At 54.5% G+C, this 21,040-nt stretch overlaps 5 protein-coding genes across 5 annotated transcripts; 1 reads left to right on the forward strand and 4 right to left on the reverse strand.

Annotated features, from left to right (window-relative positions):
• Positions 1 to 343: 343 nt before the first annotated feature.
• M406DRAFT_60367 (uncharacterized protein) lies at positions 344 to 2,258 on the reverse strand (the record flags this gene model as incomplete). Its single annotated transcript, XM_040924679.1, has 5 exons — positions 344 to 379; positions 422 to 956; positions 1,111 to 1,465; positions 1,595 to 1,812; positions 2,026 to 2,258. The coding sequence occupies 5 exons, from the start codon at positions 2,256 to 2,258 to the stop codon at positions 344 to 346; spliced, it is 1,377 nt and encodes a 458-aa protein (XP_040776723.1).
• A 2,458-nt stretch (positions 2,259 to 4,716) lies between these two features.
• Positions 4,717 to 8,559, reverse strand: M406DRAFT_289994 (uncharacterized protein; the record flags this gene model as incomplete). Its single annotated transcript, XM_040918884.1, has 4 exons — positions 4,717 to 6,696; positions 6,799 to 7,228; positions 7,301 to 7,852; positions 7,957 to 8,559. 4 exons carry the CDS (start codon positions 8,557 to 8,559, stop codon positions 5,219 to 5,221), a joined length of 3,063 nt encoding a protein of 1,020 aa, XP_040776724.1. The 3' UTR covers positions 4,717 to 5,218.
• A 4,058-nt stretch (positions 8,560 to 12,617) lies between these two features.
• Positions 12,618 to 13,608, reverse strand: M406DRAFT_257292 (S-adenosyl-L-methionine-dependent methyltransferase; the record flags this gene model as incomplete). The annotated part of the gene is made up of 3 exons (XM_040917165.1): positions 12,618 to 13,093; positions 13,176 to 13,263; positions 13,342 to 13,608. The coding sequence occupies 3 exons, from the start codon at positions 13,606 to 13,608 to the stop codon at positions 12,618 to 12,620; spliced, it is 831 nt and encodes a 276-aa protein (XP_040776725.1).
• A 1,802-nt stretch (positions 13,609 to 15,410) lies between these two features.
• Positions 15,411 to 19,581, forward strand: M406DRAFT_276450 (uncharacterized protein). The gene is made up of 3 exons (XM_040918280.1): positions 15,411 to 16,164; positions 16,399 to 18,430; positions 18,701 to 19,581. Exons 1-3 carry the CDS (start codon positions 15,971 to 15,973, stop codon positions 19,262 to 19,264), a joined length of 2,790 nt encoding a protein of 929 aa, XP_040776726.1. The 5' UTR covers positions 15,411 to 15,970; the 3' UTR covers positions 19,265 to 19,581.
• A 338-nt stretch (positions 19,582 to 19,919) lies between these two features.
• On the reverse strand, positions 19,920 to 20,756 carry M406DRAFT_290002 (putative SNF7 family protein; the record flags this gene model as incomplete). The annotated part of the gene is made up of 1 exon (XM_040918885.1): positions 19,920 to 20,756. The coding sequence occupies exon 1, from the start codon at positions 20,565 to 20,567 to the stop codon at positions 19,920 to 19,922; it is 648 nt and encodes a 215-aa protein (XP_040776727.1). The 5' UTR covers positions 20,568 to 20,756.
• Positions 20,757 to 21,040: the final 284 nt, after the last annotated feature.

Consider the following 21,040-nt stretch of genomic DNA (forward strand, 5'->3'; position numbering starts at 1 on the left):
AGGCAGACTTGAGATAAAAGAAAACAAGTGAGGACGTTGTATTATAACAAAGTACCGCATAAAATACCATCACGACGGTCGGCGCTCGAAGCACTGCTCAGAGTTCAGATCACTAGTAAGGCATCAAATTAATTCTTGATGTCAGCCATAGGAATCGATCCCATCTGAAATGAATAGTTTCTCTTTTTGTGCTGGATGTACGTTCCCCAATAACTTGCATCACGAAAGGAGTCTGGCCTCTTTCACTGCTATTCCGGCCTTCCTTTTCTCCCACTTAAGGAGACCCCCCGCCCCCCAAGGAAAAAAAGACAAATATATTGTTTCCCAAAGGTAATCATCATCATCACCCCTCTCTCTGCTCGTTCACCACAGCCTTCTCCTCATCCACATCAAGACTTCCCGCCTCGCCCAGCTCCGCAACCCCCTCATGATGTCCATGCAGCCCAATCTCTGTCTTGGTAAACGCATCCGCCGTGTCGCGATACGCCGGCACAAAATTGACCGCCAGCGAGTATGACCAAGCCGCAATAAAGAACGCCATGGGAACAACCATCGCCAGCGCGGTCCCATGCATATCCGCCACAGCCCCCGTCAGGGGCGGCACACAGGCGCCCCCAAAGACACCGCCCACGATGAACCCGGACCCGCGCTTGGTGTGGCGACCGAGGCCGCGCATGCCCAGCGCAACGATGGTCGGGAAACAGATGGACTCGAAGAAGAGGGTCACGTAGAGCATCGACATGCCCGTGTTGCCGCGCTGCGTGATGGAGGGCCCGACAAAGACGATGCATAGGCTGAGGTAGCAGAGGAAGACCCAGCGCGGGCGGACGAAGTGCATGATGGCTGTGCCCGCGAAACGGCCTAGGGCGAATGCTCCTTGGGCGCCGGCGAGGAATTGGGAGCCCAGCGCGGAGGAGGTGTTGGCGCGGGTTTCGGTCACGTAGTTGATGAAGTAACTGGAATCGCATATGGTCAGTGATATGAATCATTCATATTGCTTTTTTTCAGAGGAAGAACAAGAAGAAGAAAAAGAAGGGAATGAGTGGAAAGACTTTGGAGGACGGCTCCATCATTGTAGTCCTTTTCCCAACCCCAACCTCAACTACTCACCTCGCAATGGCAACCTGTGCCCCAGTATAACAAAACTGCGCAAACGCCGCATGGAACAACCGGTGCTGCTTGATGAAAGGCTTCGTGCTGTCTGCCGAGGCCCGCGATTCGTCCGCCTGGAACTCCATGTCGGCGTCGGTGATCTCGGGGATGTGAGACATGAAGAAGACACAAGCCAGGCAGAAGACGAACACGGCGATGGCCAGATATACCCACTGCACGTTCTGCAGGGCGCGCGCATCACCAAAGTTGAAGAAGACGTAGGACCCCAGCACGGGGGCGACCACAGTGCCGATGCCGTTGAAGGCCTGGGAGATGTTGATGCGGATCTCGGAATATTTGGGCGGACCACAAACTAAAGAAGGAAGAAGAAGATGATTACCATCAAGCCCACGCAGAAAAGAGAGATATACTTGTGGGGGTGGGGAGGGGGGTTTATGATTTTTTGCTGCTTGATTTTAAACCAACCAAAAGGATAACTTACCAGTTATGTACGGGTTGGCTGCCGTCTCCAGCGAGCCGAGACCATTTCCGATGATGAAGATACACACACAGAACCCTCCAAAACTTCGGTGCATAATCGCCGGGATGGCGAGCAGAGCACCAATGCCATACAGACACAGGCCCCAGATGAACACGGCCCTGTAGCTGTAATGTCTCAAGATCCAGGCGGCATGGCCCAGCGAGGCGATGGGATAGGCACTGCACCACAGATGTGTTGAAAATTCAGTAATCAGCTCGCCTCTAGCCAAACGAGATGGGAGGGGGAAAAGAGAGAGGGGAAAAAGGGAAAAAGAAGAAAAAAAGAACAACAAAACACCATCAAAAATCTTACGATACGGAGAAGCAAAGAAAGAAGAAAAGAGAAGAAAAGAAACAGCCGACCCTGAAAAGACAGCAGACAAAAACACTCACCCAAAATAAGCAGCCTGTAGTCCTGAGGACCTCGCCTTGGTGATCCCAAGGGTATTCTGAAAGTGCTTGTTGAGCGTGTCGAGCAGGCCGTACGAGAACCCCCACAGGAAGAAGAGGAGTGTGACGAGGCAGATCGGGTACAGCGACTCCTTGAGTGTGAGCTCTGCTGCCTTCGTCCGCTTCTTGTCCGAGACCCGGAGGGACCGACTTTTCCAGAAGGACTCGGAGCCCATTGTGGTCGCTCTCTGCTTCTCTTTTTTCTTTCTTCCTTTTCGATTTCACGTTCACGTAGAGACTACCAATCCATCAAAGATAGAAATGACGTTGCTGTTCTCCCGTCCTAGTCGTGGCCTGTTTCTTTCTTTCTTCCTTCTTTCTAGTTCCATTCAGTGGAGGGGGGGGGTTAAAAGTTCTAGTCCTCCATATTTATATAAATACCTAGAAAAAGTAATCCCTTGCCCGCACCAGGCAGGACCTTGCATTAATGGTACTTGTAAGTAACCATCCAAACGGCCCTTCTTCTCCCTCCTTCGTCTCCTCCCCCGCGGCGAGCCCAACCCACCGTCTGCACATGTAACCCATCTCCACTATTTCTGTGTCTTACCCCAGGTTTTTCCCCAGACGAGCAGAGCCCACTACAGAAAGTTCCAAATATCCGACGGAGGCGAGGTGGAGAATATACTTTACGGTACATATTGCCAGGAAGCTATGGAGCAACTGCGCAGTACTTTCATCCCCCAACCCCCTCTTCCTCTTCTCTCCCCACCTGACCGCTTACCGCTTCTCTTGTCCAGGTCACGCGCAAGGCCGGCCCGTCGGTATCTCGCAACCAAAAGATGTGCCAACCACTGTTATGCATCCACCCTGGACGTTGGAGTGAGGATAAGATGCGGGGAAGCTATGGAAATCCCTTGGGGGTAAGAATGGCTAGTAGATCTCAATGGCGAGCCACCGTTGAGACCAAAAGATGTTGGTTAATTAGGGTACCTCGCTGTGCGTGCCCACCATGGAACCCTTGACTTATTCGTTCTCGGCGCTTTAGCGGTGACAATGGCTGTGGTCACCGTTGGTTTTCGAAGCAACCATCGATATTCTTGGGGTCTTATCTAGGTTGCTGAAGAAGGAACAAGAAGGGCTAGGGTTATATCATGGTATTTGAGTACTACTTGAGTACGTGAGATGCTGGCTTGGGACAGCTGGGCTGTCCTTAGACCTCCCCAGAGGGTCGGGGACAACGATGACCCAATCCCTGCGCGCGTATACCATTTGATGTGCAGTTCGTAGAAGAACCAATGCTCTGTCCAATGATACGCAGGCGAGCACATGGTTCCTTCATGGACTTTGCCCATGCGTTATCGCGCAAGGATGTCTAAAAATGGACTCGATATGATCGGCCAAAAGGATATGCGCACCAAGAAACTTTGCCCTGTTTCTCGGGAGTTTGGGGTCGAAGAAACATTCTAGAAGCTCCTTTGCCGATGTCATGGAATCACAATAGTAGCTACAACACCTATCATAAATTCCTGTTGAGTGACCGTTCTACTGAGCTTGTAGGCACTTCTGGAACACGAAAGTGAGAGTTGAGAGTTAAGGGGAAAAAGAAAGGGTACACATAAAAGCATGGCGTATCACAGGAACATCAATATCGCCGCCAATAGAGACAGAAAGAGGACTTAAGGCTGCGCAGGACAATTATCAGCTATATAAATCAGTCTCCTCATTGATACTGCCTCTTGGTACCAGTCTGCTTGGTTCTACGCCATATTCCTTGAGGTCAAGTGGACTGCAGAATGGAAAATATTCAATCTCAATTGCGCCGCAGCCAATTTAGCACTAGCGCCGGATCCTGTGCGTTCTCACGCTTTGCGAACTCGTCCCCAATGATGATGAGTGCAGTAGAATCTGGAAAAGGGGGGTGGGGAATCAAAGAAAGAGAGGGTATGAGAGCCAGACCACCGCCCTTTCAAGATCGTGGTGCCACAAGGCTGCTCTCCTACGCAGTATCTGCTCCGACGAACTGCACACGCCCCGGAGCCCAAGCACCTTATGTTGGCCACTCGCCACGAAAAGAAAACCAACCCAAAACAAAATAAAAAAATAACCATACTTCTACCGTCGAAATCATCGTATCCACCCCACCTAAGCCACTATGTCGTCCAAGAATCAAAATGTCAAAAAACCAAATTATGCCGACTCGAGGATATCTATTTGAACGAAAGAATCGTAGGTCGGTATTCCCAAGAGTCGCGAATGGGAGGGGTATAAGGAGTGTAGTATCGAAACAGAACAGCCGCTGGAATATCTTCATTCCATCCAAGAAACCAGAAGCCCATAAAGGTAGGAATGATCATCAACCCATCATAAAAAAAATGAAAAGACAGTCCGCGCGCGAAACACCAGTTTTGGCCGTCACGTGCGCAGTATCGAAATGTTACGGTCGACTCTGGTCGAGAGCACCCAAGCAATCGCTGTGTGATGAGTTCGTGCTAATGCTGGAGACTTATGGTTGTTGCAAGAGACCAATGACCATTGGGGTGGAAGCAGTGCAGGCGGCGGATGAATTGGTTTCGAGTGTAACAAGAGAAAAATACTGCCCCGCCTCAGGCCTGTGGCTCTGATGGGTCTGGAGTCACGCGATGCGGCTGAAGATGCAAAAGTCGTCGGTCGCGATCGGTATCGATATGTCGTCTTGACCATCCTGAATCCTATGCGCCCTTTGAATGCTAAGAAGAGAGAAAGAAACTGGGTATATATGTTTGAGTTGCGGCCTCTTCGAACACGAGAGAAGCCTCTTGATACAACCTTGAAAGAAATGCGTCGCTCAGCGCCACCAGCCAGGGTGACGACAACCGCGCCTTCGAAGAGGAATGTTCCTCGATATTGACGGTAGCGTCGGCAGTGCTTCCGCGTTGGACATTGAGTTGAATGTAGATTGCCGCTGAGAACCTAGATGCCACATCGATGGCGGAGACTGTCGTCTAGTGGTAGACTGGAGAGCCACGACTGGCCTGAGACTTGTGTTGTCGATGCCATCAGTGGCCCGCCAAGCCGGCCTCTTGCTCGAAGGTGAACAAGACGGCTGGGATGAGTGACAAGACTTCGGAATTTTGGGCTCCCACTATGGAGCGTTGTGAGACACAGTCGATGGAGGCGATAACGGTGGCATGGATTCAACGGTCGCGTCACCGTCCGACTAAGCGGTGTCACCCACGCAGAAGAGCTCTATCTCTCCCATGCCGCCGCTGTACATGCTTCGCATGTTTTCGCGCCAGTCCGAGAATGCGATTTGGATATCCTCGTCACTCTCAATCTTCACGAAGTCGCCGTCCTCATCGCGGTAGCGCAGCACCAGATTGCCATTAGCGATGCGGGAGTTGGTGAAGCGCTGCAGCTTGGTGTCGATGCGATCCGTGAGGCTTTGGTAGGAGATGTTGAAGGCTGCGACCAACGTCACGTAGTTGCCACTGTCGCAATTCACCTTGACCTTCAGCTGCGAGTGCTGGAATGGAGGATCGTTGGGGCTCGCAAGAGGGTTAGGCGTCTGGAGGGCGCCGGCTGTGTTCAAGCCCGCCGGGACTGCCCTCGACTGGTCGATATTGAGCGGTGCCGGCACCATGCCCTGCTGGCCGTTGGAGACAGGAGTGTGCTGGCGGTTGATAGGCTGGGAAGGGAACTGGCCCATCTGGCCACCGTAGCCTTGGCGATCCCGCTGGACGCCTGGACTCTGGGTGTTAGTGCGAATTGGAAGATCGTGCCTGGGACTGCCGGTTGGACCCCTCGGAATGCCGCCATCATATGTTGATTGCAGATGCGCGGGAATGCCTGGCACAGCAGGAACGCCTTGACTGCCGCCTCGTTCGGTTCTCCTCACGGGTTGCTGTTGTGGCTGCGGCTGCCCATTGATATCAGGAGTTGAATAGGACCTACTTCGTTGTTGCTGAGCGATTGATTGCAACGAAGACATTGCTGGCAATGACGGCCCACGGGGGTTGCGCTGCCCATTCACCATTCCGAATGCGTTCACTGGGGATGGTCCATCACGCGAGGGCGCACGAGGCATCGCCGGTGCCGTGTACCGGTTGTTGTCCTCAGCCCACCCAGATGGCGGATATCCGCCGTTAGGCAGAACGTAGCCAGCGTTCTGACCAAAGAAGTTGGATGTCGTGCTGGTCCTCGATGAGGCAGGCGATTCGCCTACCGGAGAGAAATACGAATCCGCAACGCGTGTTCCAGGGGATGGTTGGTCTGCTGTCTGTAATGACAGGGGCTGCGTCTGTTGCGGCATCGGGAAACTGGTAGGGGGCTGCCGGCGGACCATGCCTGCCAGAGATTGAGTACTCTCCCCTCCTATGGATCTCTGTCGCAGACTTGAGCTCGAGCTGTTTCTCGGCATCGTACCCGGCATGGCAGCATACGAGTTCTGAGGGGGTGTGTACTCTTCTTCATCCTCATCGTGCTCTGCGTATGGGTTCACCATGTCGGGCTGCGCTTCCATCCACCTGAAGTTTGCCGTTGGCTGATCAGGCGTCGTGGCGCTCTGCGGTGCGTTATCCTTGCGTTGAGTGTCCAAGTGGTTCGCCCATTTCTTCATCATCTCCTCGTTCTGGAACTTGATGACGAAGTTCTCAACGCCCGGATCGCCCTTCCACCATATCTGCACCGTATACGAACCTGCGAAAGTCAGAAAACCGGTCACATGCATGGTAAGAAAAAAAAAGAAAAAAGAAGAAAAAAATATGTAGCCCAGCTGAATACGTCGGCAGCGCAACTTACCTGGTTTAGAGAAGCTCAACACCTCGGTAACGTTCGTCATAAAGATCCTTCCCTTGAGCTGGAGCTTGGCGTTCTTGTTCCTCATCTTGGGGCCAGTCGACCGCGTCTTGTCCTTCTTGTCCTTGCTCTTGTTGGGCGTAAGTTCCTTGCAGCACAGCAGTATGTACTCGAACAGGTAGATCTCGTAGTCCCGTTCTTGTTCCGTCTTGCCGGTGATGACGGTGTAGACACCATGGAGGAGAAGTTGTCCGAAGTGGGCGACGCGGTGGTTCTTCCAGTCGTCAACCCGAGCCACCAGATCGTCCAGTGCCTCATCCAGAAGATCCCTATCCACAGCTTCGTTTGCCTTCTTCAGAACACGCTCTGCAGCTTCGATTCCGGCAGCCAGATCCCTCTTGGTATTCTCGTCATCACTCTTCTTGAGGAGGTCCTTTTGCACGGTCAGTACAAGATCACACCAAGGTAGGCACCAAAAAGAATAATTTAAAAAAAATAGACAAACCTTGAGCAGCAGAGGATACTTGACCAGTCTCTGCATAGGCTTCAGCAAGAAGCCATCCAGGGTGTTATAGTCACAAGCCACGGGATGTTCTACGGTCTGAATCTTGTCAAAGTTTTGGCTTGCCATCTGCGCGGCCTTGCGCTGATTGGCAATGAAGGGCTGGTAAGTGTTGGTGAACTGCTCTTCGAAGCCAATGAAAGGGTTACCCCAGTCCTGTCTGTTCTCGGGCATATTATTTGTCGTCTCAACCCGAATAAGAAATCGGCGCTGGAGATCTAGGATGCCGTTGATGTTCAAGAAGATTTGATGCGCAATATCGCCGTTGATAGCCCCCCTCTGTTCCAGAGTCTTCTTGAGGTCGTGTAAGTTCTCCAGGTCCTGAACATATTTTCGCTCGGTGTCGACGAGCTCGCGAATGATGCGGTCGCGATAGCTCATTTGCGAATCTCCATTAGCTGACGACAGGCCTTCCTCGGGAGAAGGAGCCTGCGGCTGCTTCAAGAGACCTCTCTGTTGTGCAATATCAAGCACATAGTTGATGACGATCGTTACCTACAGCGCAGTAATTAGTACCTGGAATATGTTGTTGCCTTTCGTCTCGCGACAGCGGGTGAGACTGCAGGTATGTGTCCCGCGCCCTAAGACATCGAGCTTACCTTGACAAATCCCGTGGTGTCACTGCCGAGCAGATCCGAGATGATGAACATATCCTGAGATGGTATCTTCAGTTGCTGTGAGCATCCTTGCACGAATTTGCCGATCGCCATCTTTGCGCGCTTTTCTTTATTTGGTACGTTGGCGACATCGAGGCGGTCATCGGGGTCGCACGCATTGTAGATGGCCAGCAGCGGCAGTCCAGCCTTCAACAGGTCCCACAGCCCTTGGACAGGTCCACCGGCGTCTCCAACCTGCTGTTCACTCTCTTCAAGCTGGGCCAAGTAGCCCTCGAAGCCAGGGACGAGGCGCAGTCGCTGCTTCAGAGCGACACATATTTGGTATAGCGAGCGGGATGCATCTGCCTTCTGGTTGATGATATTGTTGGTAGCAACGACCTGACCTCCTGGGGGCGGAGAGATGATGGTGCTCGCATTCGAGAGGGAGGTGAGGCTAGTATTGGATGCGTAGACCGTGGAACCGGAGACCTGGCTTGCCCTTGGCGTGCTGCTCATGCTCATGTTGGCTAGCCTCGCTACACCGTCAGTCGAATGCTGAAAGACGGGAGCCGTGTTTGTTCTTAGTAGAGGAGCATGTGATGCCATTACAACCTACTCCATGAACGTGATTGATCAGAATTGACTTTATCGAGAACGGGTGGGCCGATGTTGGAAACCAGGGGAGGGAGGATCCCGGGATTCGTAGGGGGGCGCGAGGGTCGCAGTCGAAGAAGAAAAGTAGCGGAAGGGCGGTAAAAAGGGTCACGAGGGGTGAGTGACAAATGTCGATTTGATGGCGGTCGAAATTTGTGTCACGAGAGGGTGTGTCTGGCGGAGAGGAGCGAAGGAATGAGGGGCGGCTCGTACGGAGAGAGAGCGAAAGGGGTGAAGTCGAAGGAATGCCAGCCAGCCAGCGAGACTTGGAAATTCGGGCCGCAGCGTGTGAGTAACGGCAGGTAGCGACGCGGGGTCCAAAGTCTAAAGCTGACTCAGTCGCGGGCGGCGGCGGCGATAAATCGACTGAGGGAGACGACAGGAGTGGAGAAGGCCCTCGCCAGGTCGGACTCGAAAGGTTTTGGTGGCAGCTCCCGGCATGCGAGGCTGGTTGAATTGGTGAAGAGATCCTCTCTGGTGTGGAAGGATTCAGGAGCCGAAATCGTGGCGAGACCACCAGAAGGAATCCGGAGCAGGCGGGAGGCGACGGACGGCTCTTGGGGGAGATGGCCTCTGCTCTACAGTATTTTCCTTTCCCCTTGGGATTTGGGAGTGTCTTTCAGAGCGTCGCAACAATGGGGGCCGGAGTAGCGCCGTGTCGCAGTGGAACCCCTTCTCTTGTTGTGGCCGGTGGTCGGTGCTGCTGGTCGACCGTGCTCGAGGCCTGTGATCGACCTCCTTCCTGTCTGTCTATATCTCTTCTCCTATCGACGGGAGCCGACTCGACAAGAATGTAACGTCCTCTGTCCGTCTTCTTTTCTTCCCCCCTTTTCAGCCGCAACGGTAGTAATCGTGTGGTTGTCGGTTTTCGCGGGTCTGAGGTGAGAAAGATGACGTTTGGAGGGGAGGATTGGGGGTGTTGGGAGATTTGAAACAGGCCGTCTTGGAGGTCGAACTCGGCCTCTGCGCTTGTCCGGATTGCGCTGCGCTGCGCTGCGTTGCCTTTCGTTTTTGGATGGATTCCTCTGAAATGCTAGAGGATTTAGGTGCTTCCAGATCAGGTGGGGGAAGACCCGCTCGATAATTATTGCGCCGACGCTCGACGACGAGGTCGACAGGCCTTTGTTGTATTGTACGTCTGCTGCCCACGGCTGTGTGAGGCGTTGGTGAAAGAGGAGATTGTTAGCTGCGCGCGGGGAGAATGTCGCCGTCTGATGGGAAGACAAAACACGCAGGAGACGGTTGAAAGGAAGAAACAGTGTGCGCGTCGTCTCCTCGTTCGACCTTTCACTCTACTTGGTTTGTCAGGTCAGGCTGGACCAGGGCCTGTGTGGGCGTGTGATGCTCTTTCCCTAGAACTTGGCCCCCCCCCCCTTCCCCTCTCTCCTCTCCTTCTCCTATCCTATCCTTTCTTCTTTCCCGCTTTTCCTTTGAAAAGCAATGCAGGTGCACCTTCCCTTTCCCACGGCTACGGGCCTAGTGCTGTCTTTTCAGGTCTAGCGCGGCGCTGAAGCGCAGGGAACTGCCCCAGTACCACAGTACTTATGGTGCCTTGGGTACATCTCTCTTAGTACTTTGGGCCCCAAATCGATTTCAAGGGGATCAGCATGTGGGCTCACATCCAGGGATTTGGCGCCTAACGCAGCTTGCACAGGTACCTGCTACGGCACCAAGAGTACATATTGTGGGCGGGGGCGTATACTGCACACCACCAGCAATCACCAACTGAAAAACCCACCTTGTCCTTGTGCGGGATCGTTTGAGAGGGATTCCGGCACGGGAGTTGCAGGGTCCAAGGGGTTCCTTCTTTTTTTCAGATGATTCTTCCTGCATCCACTTGTTCCTGTGGATGTTGGGCAATGTCGGAGCCTCCCTAGGCCCTTATGCTGCTGCATACTTGGCTTTGGGCTTAGGTATTGTATTTCGCTCATGAGCAAATCGCTGGGGACACCAAGTTCAGACGCAAAACCTTTCTGCTAGATGTCCATGACAGGTGCTACGTCCCAACCATAGTGCCTCTTCGTGTGCGCAGTACATACTATTTAAGTATCTGCAGTTCTGTTCCCACGATAGCAAACAGGATGCTTATCTGCAGCAGATCATTTTAGTCATGGCCTCATACTTGCGAAACAAGAGTGATATCATGACCAGCTCCCTCGTCCCTCGGTACCTGACTTGTATATTCCTCACCGGTGTCCTGGCCCTCTCTTGTGTCGTAGCATGCAAAGCATATTATCTAGTGACGTTGTGATGCCCTGTGCACATGAACTGATTGCTTTCTTTACCCCACCTCTCTGTGGATGGTCAAGAGACGGTACTTACTCCTATATAATACGCCGGACATTATAGCATTGAGCGTTCACGATATGCATGTCCCTCCCAGTGTTTCAAAATTTCCAACACCCGCCGGCGCTAACCCAGATCTCGTTAAAGCCCGCCCCGGAATGCAGGGGCCGCCCTGGTCCTCCGTCCTTTTTATCTATTCCTCCTCCAGGATTCGCAATGTTAGGCTCTCTTCTTTGATTGCGCCTTCTTTTGCTCGCACGAACGAAGAGGGGAGGAAGAGACGACGGCAGGGTCCCCAACTGGCGCACAGAAAGAAACCGAGGTCTCGGTACAATATACGCCATGACAATTCGCGGCCTCCTTGCCTACCCCGCTTCAGCAGATTTTCTTCTCGGATCTTCCAGAAGCCAGTCTAGAAGTCTTTGCTAGGCGAACCCACACACGTCTCTCCCCTTCTGCACACCCCATTCGTCTATTGGTCTAATTTGTACCAGATTCAAATCACCGTGATTGATTTGCCCGCTGGAGATAGATCTACAAGGATCCCTCCAGTTGAACAAACCGGACAAGCGCAGTCCGACGATCCTCATCACAGGCTGTACTTGTAGCACTGTGATTATTGGATGAGTTTGTCTCTTTATGGTCTTTCCCATGTATCCTCATTTTTCTGCTATCAACGCAACATGTATCATGATTACCACCTGCCTAGGGATATTTTATCTTTATCAACGAGCCTCCTTATCTAGGGCCATGTAACATAGCTGTCAAGTCCAGTTGTGAGGGGATCCTCGGACCCGACCAGTCGGGAGGTTGTAAGCCAAGAGAGACATGCAGACTGTCAGATCTGCATGCAGACGTGGGAAAAGCCGCAGAATGCAATCATGTCGTGTCCCTGTCAGATACCAAAGAAGTACCAAAAGGGGAGAAAGCGCGCATACATGATGCAGCACCTTGCAGCATCTGACACGGGGACTTTGACGGGTCCGGATCGTGTTCTGCATGGCGGCAGCACCTCTTTTCCACCCCACCAACCCATCAAACACTCCCCCCCCCCCAAACCCTCCATCCAGTCGGCGAGATCGCCAGCACACCCACCCATACACCCACCATCTACACGTTATGGCCATAGTGGCTGCTACTACAACTGCAGGAAGTGCCGGACAGTCGCAGAGAGATATGGGATGATAGAGAGATCTCTGCCAGCATCTTCCTGTTTGGGTGAGTCGCTAACAAAACGGCGGATCATATCTGGCCGCAGGGCCGACCTCGCCTCTTACCATATGAATCGCTGCGTGGGTGGGTGGGGGAGGGGGGAGACAGTCGCATCCTATTATGTCCTCGAACCTCAAAGCTCCGTCTTCCGAGCTGGATGGATGGATGGTCGGAAGAACTTGTTCAAAATTGATGACCTCCCCCTCTTACTTGTCTTGGTGTTCGTGTACCATTCGGACCGTCTCATATGGCTGCCGAATCTGTCTTGGGGCCAGTGCGCAAGACTTGGACCACAAGTGCTCGGCTTTTGACGATGCTGTTTGGGATTTCGCTCTCGCATTCTCTTTCTCTCCCAGGAGTCAATGGCAAGATTCTATGGGAGACGCCGGTTGACAAATTCCGTTGAGCAATGGATGGCCACTTCTTCCTATTGGGCGCAGCTCTGCAAAACATGTCCTGATTACACTACCTCCTCCCGTTCCCGCACCGTGGCTTTCTCACCCTTGAGCTCATCAAGATGGCTTCCTCCCCCATGCCAAGATGCTAAGCCCCGTCATCGTCCACCCCTTCGTCCCAAACCTCCCTTCGAGGTACTCCCTCACCCGGCCCCTGACCCCCTCCATCCCGCCCAGCTTGGCCACGCTCTCCTTGGTCAGCACCATCCCCGCCACGAGATCGATCATCTTCGCATGGGCCTTCATAAACTCATCCACATTCTCTATCCAGTAGCTGTTCGCGAACACCTCAACGCGCACGTCCTCCAGCGCACAGAGAGTCGGGTCCGAGAGTGTGTCTCTCAGCCAGTCCACATTGCCCCATTGGCCCCAGGATGACATGTGCATGGGAAAGTGGGACTTGTAGTCCTCCGGGAGGAGCGAGGCCGGGAAGGAGTCAAAGGCATCACGCATGTGTATAACCCATGAGGGATTGGCGGTGTGCCAGGTCGTGATGGCCAACGTCCCGCCTGGCGCGAGGAGGCGAATACTGTCTGCAAGAGGGGTCAACAGGACAAGAATGAGCAAGGAAAGGAATATGAAAAGATCGGGATAGGACGGGGCGCGAAGTTTTACCTTTCAGAGCAGCCTGGGAGTCTGGCACGAGGTGGAAACATATGTTCGAGACGACATGTGTGAAGCTCTCAGCAGGGAGGCCGGAGTTCTGACCAGGTTGGTTCAGCACAATGCAAACATCATCAAGCCCACGCCAATATCAACAACAATGGGCTAGGGAACGAACTTGCGCATCCAAGACCCTCGCCTCGGTGTTGGCCCAACCCTCCGTCACGATCCTCTTCCTGACAGCGCCCACGAGCGTCTCGCTAGAGTCCCCACAGAGCACGCTGCTTCTCTGCATCACATCTAGAGGAATCGTCTCCTTCAGCACCCGCGAGACGACGCCCAGCCCACAGCCGTGGTCCAGCAGCTTGAACGGCTCACTGGTGGACTCGTTGAGGCCGATCTTGGCGAGCATGTTGGCAGCTAGGGGTTGAGAGACGGCCTTCATAATCTTAGTGAGGAACTGCTGCCCCTCATCAGACTCATGGTCTTTGACGATGCTCTCCATGGCCGAGGCGGCTCGGTCGCTGTTGGTGACGGACATGATGTGATGATTTCTTCGCGCTGATGATACTGGGAGTATTGCAAGGGATGTGACAAGCGATTGAGGGCATTTGAGCATGGTTATTATGGTCTAGACAGCATTTTCTTCTCTTCTTGTGTCTGTACTGGGTATTTTTATAGACCTCGCGCGCGGATACTTTTCGGGCACGTCCCTAGCATCAAGACGTCCACAGCCCCTCGACTAGGACCCTGAGAGACAAGCGCATAATTTATTGAGGTTGTAATTGTCTTTACGGACCCTTCTGATTAATCGGCCTCTTTGATGTGACGATGTGTTCCTCAAAGCGTGTTGTCCCACATAGAAAGTAAAGTCTCCGAGAAGTGTCCGTCGCACACAGCAGGCAACCACATCCCTTTGAGCACGCGCCAGAAACGTTTTCATGGAGGCATAGAAGCAGATGGTCGACTGTTGGGGATGACAATGGATTGTTCGGTTTTTGCTTCATGTGTGGGGTTGTTGAAGGAACAATACCATCAGGTACTAGATAGTGAACATGTATTCTCACCACTCCCAAAACCTGCGCATGTCAATTCCTTGAAGAGTATGGGAAGCAGAAACAAACCAGTGATGGCCAGAACAGCAGGAAATTCATCTGAGGACACTACTCAAGCACTATTTTGCTGTACCATAATTTCCTCTTTTCCTTTCCTTTCCTCTTCTCTCCTCACTCGTTTCTTTTAAAGGGGGTTGAATATCGAGCGTAAAATGGGCCATACCAATTCAGCAATTAGACCACCAACCCCGAACCAAGGTGCATTTCGATGCAGAAAGACAACCAACCAAGAACAATAACCAAGGCTAGGTACAAGTATGCAATGTGGGCAGTCAGGGTCGTCCTACACCTCAAGTGTGCACAGTAGAAAAGGGAAACCTTTGGCCATGACGCCGCGCGGGTCGCTGGGACAGGGTAGCATCGCCGCATGGGTGTAGCAAAAAACCTTGGAAGAAGCGCTGCAGATGACGTGCAGGCCAACACAACAGGAAATCCGGGGTCGAGAACACCCAAGGGCCCGAACGTGATCTCAACCTCACTCGGCACAGACCGCAACCGTAGAAGCTAGCTGCAGAAACATGATTTCTCATCTAGCGGCAACGATACGCCAGGCCAAGTATGGACTTACCATGGTGGAGACGAAAACCAGATAGACCCGTCGTGGAGACTCCAGAATGGTGTCCAGGGCCGCGCAATGGACAGGATTGGAGAAGAATCAAGGGCGAGTGGCAGCAGCGCGGCATTGAACGACGACCCTCGTATTGTTCTTACCTCCAGTCAATTGCACGTTGTAAACGCCCGCGTCTTGTCTTATGCCGCCACTGACAAATCTGCTGAGACGTTCGTCTCTTGCTGTGTTGCAGCGTCGCCTACAGGCAAACCGCCACTAGCCTACATATAGTATATCAAATCACAGGACGTGCTAGAAGCCGGCTTGCGCCCGTGGGTTTAACAGGCTGTAAGGCGACGACGACTGCAAGGGGAGGAAAGAACCCGGGACCCACTGCTGCGATCCCACTAAACGGTGGCACTAGCGCCCCAAGGGCTCACTGAGGCCCAGACCCTACACCACCTGCGACTTGGACATGGACCGTAGGAAGCAGACTGCAGAACACAACACTGCCGTCATGAAAGCGGCTCAGCCCCCCAACTTCGACCTCGATTCAACCACAGGCAACTTGGAAGGCGAAGGGGTCAGCCTTGATTTCCCCCCCCTCCCCTCCCGCCTCCTGCCTTGTCCTAGCTACAGTACACTGCACATCTCGTGCTGCGACCACTACCTCGCCTGCTCACTTGGCCTTCTTTCTCTATTACACCTCAGACGGTTAGGCATAGTCATCGTGACCGCTGCCATCCCAACCCTGCGCGCGTCAGCCAATATATACCACTCCTCTGCGCTGGGGCGTTGACCATACACAACTCTCCGTGCGACCAGGAACCGCTGAGACCACCCACTGCGATTACACCTTCATTACGATCGCATGCATACCAACCCCGAGACTCCCGTAGTCGCAAATCACCACATGACTGCTTAGGGCTCCATAAACCCCCGTTCACTGTTGTCGTCTGCATCGTCCAAGACCTGCGTCCCGGCTCGTCCACTCTGCATAGAGCCTTATGTGAAGAGACAATACCCAATTACCTCGTTGAAACACACACACACCGCAACATTCCTATACCTGGACTCATATCCAGTGTCACACCTCGTGTCATTCGTCGCCTCGCGACTTGACACTAGGCCTGGCTCCTACCATGGAAGGCTTCGGCGTGTCCCAGCAGGCCGACGAGGGCTACTCGGAGGATCCTCTCACCCAGCTCGAGCCTTCTACCTTCAAGCCGGCTGATATTGGCTCAATGAATCCATTGTCGGGTGCCTCTTCAGTCCAGCTGAAAGGATGGCTGTCCGCCCACATTGCGAATCTCCCTACCGACCTCAGAGCTCGTGCGTTACTGAAACCCTCCCCTTCCCTTCCTCCTCGATTCGATACGCAGTGTCCCGGCTGTGTGCTGTAGGCGCCTATTGGTGTTACACCAAAGATTTATAGCCAACAGCAGGGCAGCTCTCTGCACACCCTCGCTATATCTGCCGTCTGAACTTAAAATAAGCGAGCTGGCACTGACATTTGGTGTACTCTCTAAACAGAACTCACGCTCGACCTCCTTGACAACCTCCCCACCAGTCTTGTGGCTGAGATCGTCGAGAAGATGAACCCTCGGCTCTACATCGACTTCATCCGTTACCTCCCCGCCGAGATATGTCTCAAGGTTCTCGGCTACCTGGACCCCGTGTCCCTCCTCTCTGTCGCACAGACGTGTCGTGCATGGTACAGCCTAGCCCTGGACCGGACACTATGGCAGACGTTATACCACTACGAGGGCTGGAAGGTGGTCGCGGACGAGATCGAGGCTGCCGAGGAGATGGTCAACAGAAGGACTGCCACTGGGTCCATGTACAGGCAAAAGTCGGAGGAGGATGGCCACACCCGCAAGAAGCGGGCTGTGTCCCTGGAGGAAGACGAAGATGCTGCCATGACCGACGCCGGGTACGTCTTGGTCGATGAGCCCAAGACGCTGGAGCCTGACCAGTCTGCGTTTGCCGGCCCGTCCCGCAGCAACATGACGCCTGCCTTCAGGGGCCTCAACATGCAGGGCTCCGGCTCGAGCTCGGTTGGCTCTGCCCACAAGGGCAGGCCTATTACTACCGACAAGGGAAAGGGGAAGGCCCCTGCAAGCCCTTCCAGTGCTCTGCGCCCGCCGCAGCCACCTGCCCACCCCTCGGTGAACTCGGGGCTATGGGTCTGGGATCCATCACTGAAGAGACAGCGCATTAATTGGCAGTATCTCTATACCATGCGCAGGAAACTAGAGATGAATTGGGAACAGGGCAACTTCAAGAACTTTCAACTGCCGCATCCGGATCACCCCGAGGAGGGCCACAACGGCGAGTGCATCTATTCTCTCCAGTACAACGAAGAGTACCTGGTGAGCGGGAGCAGGGACAAGACACTGCGCATCTGGAGCCTGGCCACGAGGCGGTTGGTACGGAAGCCACTGATTGGGCATATTGGCTCCGTCTTGTGTCTCCAGTTTGACTCGGACCCAAATGAAGACATCATTGTTTCGGGCAGCAGCGACTCGGACGTGATCATCTGGAGGTTCTCGACCGGTGAGATCATCCAGCGGCTCACACACGCCCATCGCGACCCTGTATTGAACGTCAAGTTCGACAAGCGCATTCTTGCGACCTGCTCCAAGGACAGAACCATCAAGATCTTCAACAGGCGACCCATGAAGCCCGGCGACCCGGGCTACGTCTACCCGGTCCCTGCCATTGTCAAAAAGTATGGATACGACGACATGTCGCTCGATCAACAGCCAACAATTCCAGCCTTCACTATGATTGGCGTGCTGGAGGGTCATAGCGCGGCAGTGAATGCTGTACAGGTTGTCGACAACGAGGTCGTCTCGGCGAGTGGCGACCGCCAGATCAAGGTCTGGGACTGGCAAACGGGTGTCTGCAAGAGAACGTTCGTGGGTCACAACAAGGGCATTGCGTGTGTCCAGTACGATGGCAAGCGCATTGTCTCTGGGTCTAGTGATAACGAGGTCAAGGTGTTTGACCGCGAGACGGGGATAGAGGTTGCCAGTCTCCGGGACCACACAGACCTGGTACGGACCGTGCAGGCCGGGTTTGGTGACCGGCCCTGGAGCTTGGAGGAGGATGCCGCAGAAGCCAAGAGGGTCGACCAGGCATACATGAAGGCCCTGGAGGACGGCGAGCTTTCTGCCTCGCCCCGACGGGGTCGGCATGGCAACGCAGGAAGTTCAGACCCCGAGGAGATCACAGCTTACGGGGCGAAGCTCCCGCCAGGTGGAGGTGGCGGGAAGCGATGGGGTCGCATCGTGTCTGGTTCATACGACAAGACAATCATCATCTGGAGGAGGGACAAGACGGGCAAGTGGAGACCACAACACCACTTGAAGCAGGACGAGGCGGCCCAGCGAACCCAAGGCACGGACGCTCGGCCACCACCTGGCCCGCCTGGCCCTCCTGGCCCACCGAATGGACCTGGCGGCGGGAGCGGCGCAGGCACGGGAGCTGGCAATTCTTCCAGGCGGGGGTATTCGGTTCCTGTTCCTTCCAGGCAGGCTATCTCTACCGCCATCAATGCTGCTCGGGCGTCTCGAGGTACGGGCCCTAGCTCGACTGTGGTAAACGCGTCTACGTCGTCTGGCTCACCTGGCTCGTCAGGGTCAGGTAGCTCCTCCAGAGCACCTGCTGCTGCCGCTGGCTCATCGCACATGTCATCCTCGGTGCGCGCCGGTGGTGCGTCAAGACCACGGTTCTCGAATCTTTCGAGCCCAGTCCTCACCAACGTTCAGCTTCCTCCCATGCCACTGGAACCCATTGGGGACCTCGTTCACGTCACCTCGCCGGTTGTGGCCAATCTCAACCCGGCCACTACCCAATCCTACATCCAGATGATCGATCACATTATGCCCCAAGGTGTACATGCGCTTCAGCAGGCCCTGGCGAAGTACCCAGCAATGCTCACCCTGCAGAGTCAACTTCAGGCCGCCATCGACCGCGAGGGCAGCCCATTCGTCCGGTCACAGCTGCGACAGGTGGTCAGCGCTGCGACGGTACGCATGCAGGTGGCACAGGCCAGGGCACGTGTCCAGGGCTTCCAACAAGGCCTTGTTACTGCCGACGCTGCGGCGGCTAGCAATGGCACGTCTGATGACGACACAGGCGCGGGCGGCAGTGGGAATCCTACCGGGGCCTCCTCAGTTGGAGCCCCTGGCACTGCTTCAGCAGCGAATCCAAGTGTCGTCGGACCACCACCACCCACCGGCCCAGGTGGCGGCCACCGCGTCCACGCACATGCGCCTGAGGTCGGCATGCCTACTCGGATCTACAAGTTGCAGTTTGATGCCCGCCGGATCATCTGTTGTAGCCAGACGAGCGTCATCGTGGGCTGGGATTTCTGTAATGGGGATCCTGCATTGGAGGAGGTTGCACGCTTCTTTGCTACTGTTGATTGATGGAGCGTCTCCCTTTCCCTCTCCCTTAGGAAGACCAGGTGTACGCTCGGGCTGATGTGCTTGAACTTTTTCCTTTGCGACAACATCTGAGGGAGCGACTATTGGGCTGGCACGCATTGTTTCGGAGTCATGGAAGAGGTAGAACGAAATGAGTCGTTGGTGTTGCGGGAATGAAAATGCAACGGGACTGGTCCTGGGGACGACCAGGAGGGAGGAAGGACACGGGCGCCGGCATTCATGAATGAAACGACATAATCCTTGATGAGGTATACGATAGGTAGTGCATTGTAGAGAGGTAGCATTCAGCTCAAGCTTTGACATTTCCATCCACCCATATGTATTTGTGACGGTACCTACTAGTCTAGGTCGGTACGTTCTGTGCGCCGTGGCGTGCCATCAGTTATCCGGCATCGTCAGCTCGAGATCCAACCGATGAGTTCTTCAAATCTGTGAATAGATGAATAGTCGACGCAAGGTATTGATTCATCACGATCCCCGGAGAACCGTCTTGCTCCCTATAGAAGAAACCACCATCCCCCGTTTCAACGATACGCTCAACGCCACCAACTCCTATCCCGTCCCAACTCCGGCTCTGTCGCGCCGCTGCCATGTGACATAAACCAAAAAAAAAAAAGCTCTCCCACAGCGTTCCTTACTACCCAGCAGCCTCCTTGACCGCCTTGCCGGCCTCGGTCGCGGGCGGCTCGTCAATAAAGTCAGGCACCTCGTCCTGCATGAACCCGGGCAGGGCCTCGCCGCCGCCCAGCTCCCTCTCGAGGTCGACCTCGGCGCCCAGGGCTTCGAGCTCGGCGTCGAGCTCGGCCTCGTCGACGTCCTCGGGCACGTCGTAGCTGCGCGCGAGGCTCTCCTGGATCTCGTTGCCGACGTCCATGAGGTCGGCCATCTCGTCGTTGAGGCGCTCGATGCGGTCGATGTCGACCTTGCCGTACTGGCGCTTGAGCTCCTTCTGCGTCGTCTTCATGGCGTCCACCGTCGTCATGACGTTCTTGAGGTTGTCCTGCATCATGCCCGCCTGCTCCATGTTCCAGACCTGCGACTGCAGCTGGTCCCGCTGCGCCTCGTAGGCCTTGCGCCGCTGCAGGACCTTGAGGGCCTTTTGCTTCAGGGCCGTCTTGCCGGGGCCCTCGCGCATGCGCGAGAGCTTGGTCTGGTAGGTCTGGAGCTCGGCGTTAAGGGAGGCGAGCTTTACGTCGATGGAGGAGATGCGCTCGTCGACGCCCGAGATGGCTGAGTTTAGGGTCGGCCGCGGGGTTTTGGAGGAGCTGCCGAAGAGACGGTTCATTTTGTTGGGTTGCTTTGGAGAAGGGGAGGAGAGTAGAGAGGCGCGGTTGCTGGGCTTGTGAGAGGTAAGTGTTGCTCTGTTGGGGGGGGGGGGGGCGGTATTCTTGTGATCTGGGTATCGCTGGTTGGGTATCGAAAGGTTCGTATAAGTTCTCGCATGTCCTGGTTAAACCTGTTCTGTCTTGTGTGCTTTCAGAAGACGTCTCGTGGGTGCTTGGTGAGGAAAGCAGAACGCGCAGGTGATGTTCGTATGTTGCCTTTTGGGCCCAAAGATGACGATGATTGCGATAGCAATGGTTAGTCACTTGGTACCTTGGATCTATTGCTTGGCGGGGCCTGCAGAGCAAAGCGCTACCAATGAGAAGCTTAGGTTGCAAGCCGAGTGCCGCTCCAGGGCATCGAGCACTGTAAGGTGAACCCTGGAGTGGCACGCTAACAACGATATCTGTGGTAACCCTGAAACTAGAGGACGCC

The sequence above is a fragment of the Cryphonectria parasitica genome (assembly GCF_011745365.1).
Source record: "Cryphonectria parasitica EP155 unplaced genomic scaffold M406scaffold_4, whole genome shotgun sequence".
Lineage (NCBI taxonomy): Eukaryota > Fungi > Ascomycota > Sordariomycetes > Diaporthales > Cryphonectriaceae > Cryphonectria > Cryphonectria parasitica.

What these genes read in the sequence shown, in the direction of transcription:
- M406DRAFT_276450 (XM_040918280.1), top strand. Translation starts at nt 15,971, where the DNA reads ATGGAAGGCTTCGGCGTGTCCCAGCAGGCCGACGAGGGCTACTCGGAG. An exon ending in ACCGACCTCAGAGCTCGTGC is followed by an intron (nt 16,165 to 16,398) that starts GTTACTGAAACC and finishes CCTCCCCACCAG; the next exon opens with TCTTGTGGCTGAGATCGTCG. An exon ending in CGGGCCCTAGCTCGACTGTG is followed by an intron (nt 18,431 to 18,700) that starts GTAAACGCGTCT and finishes TCCTACATCCAG; the next exon opens with ATGATCGATCACATTATGCC.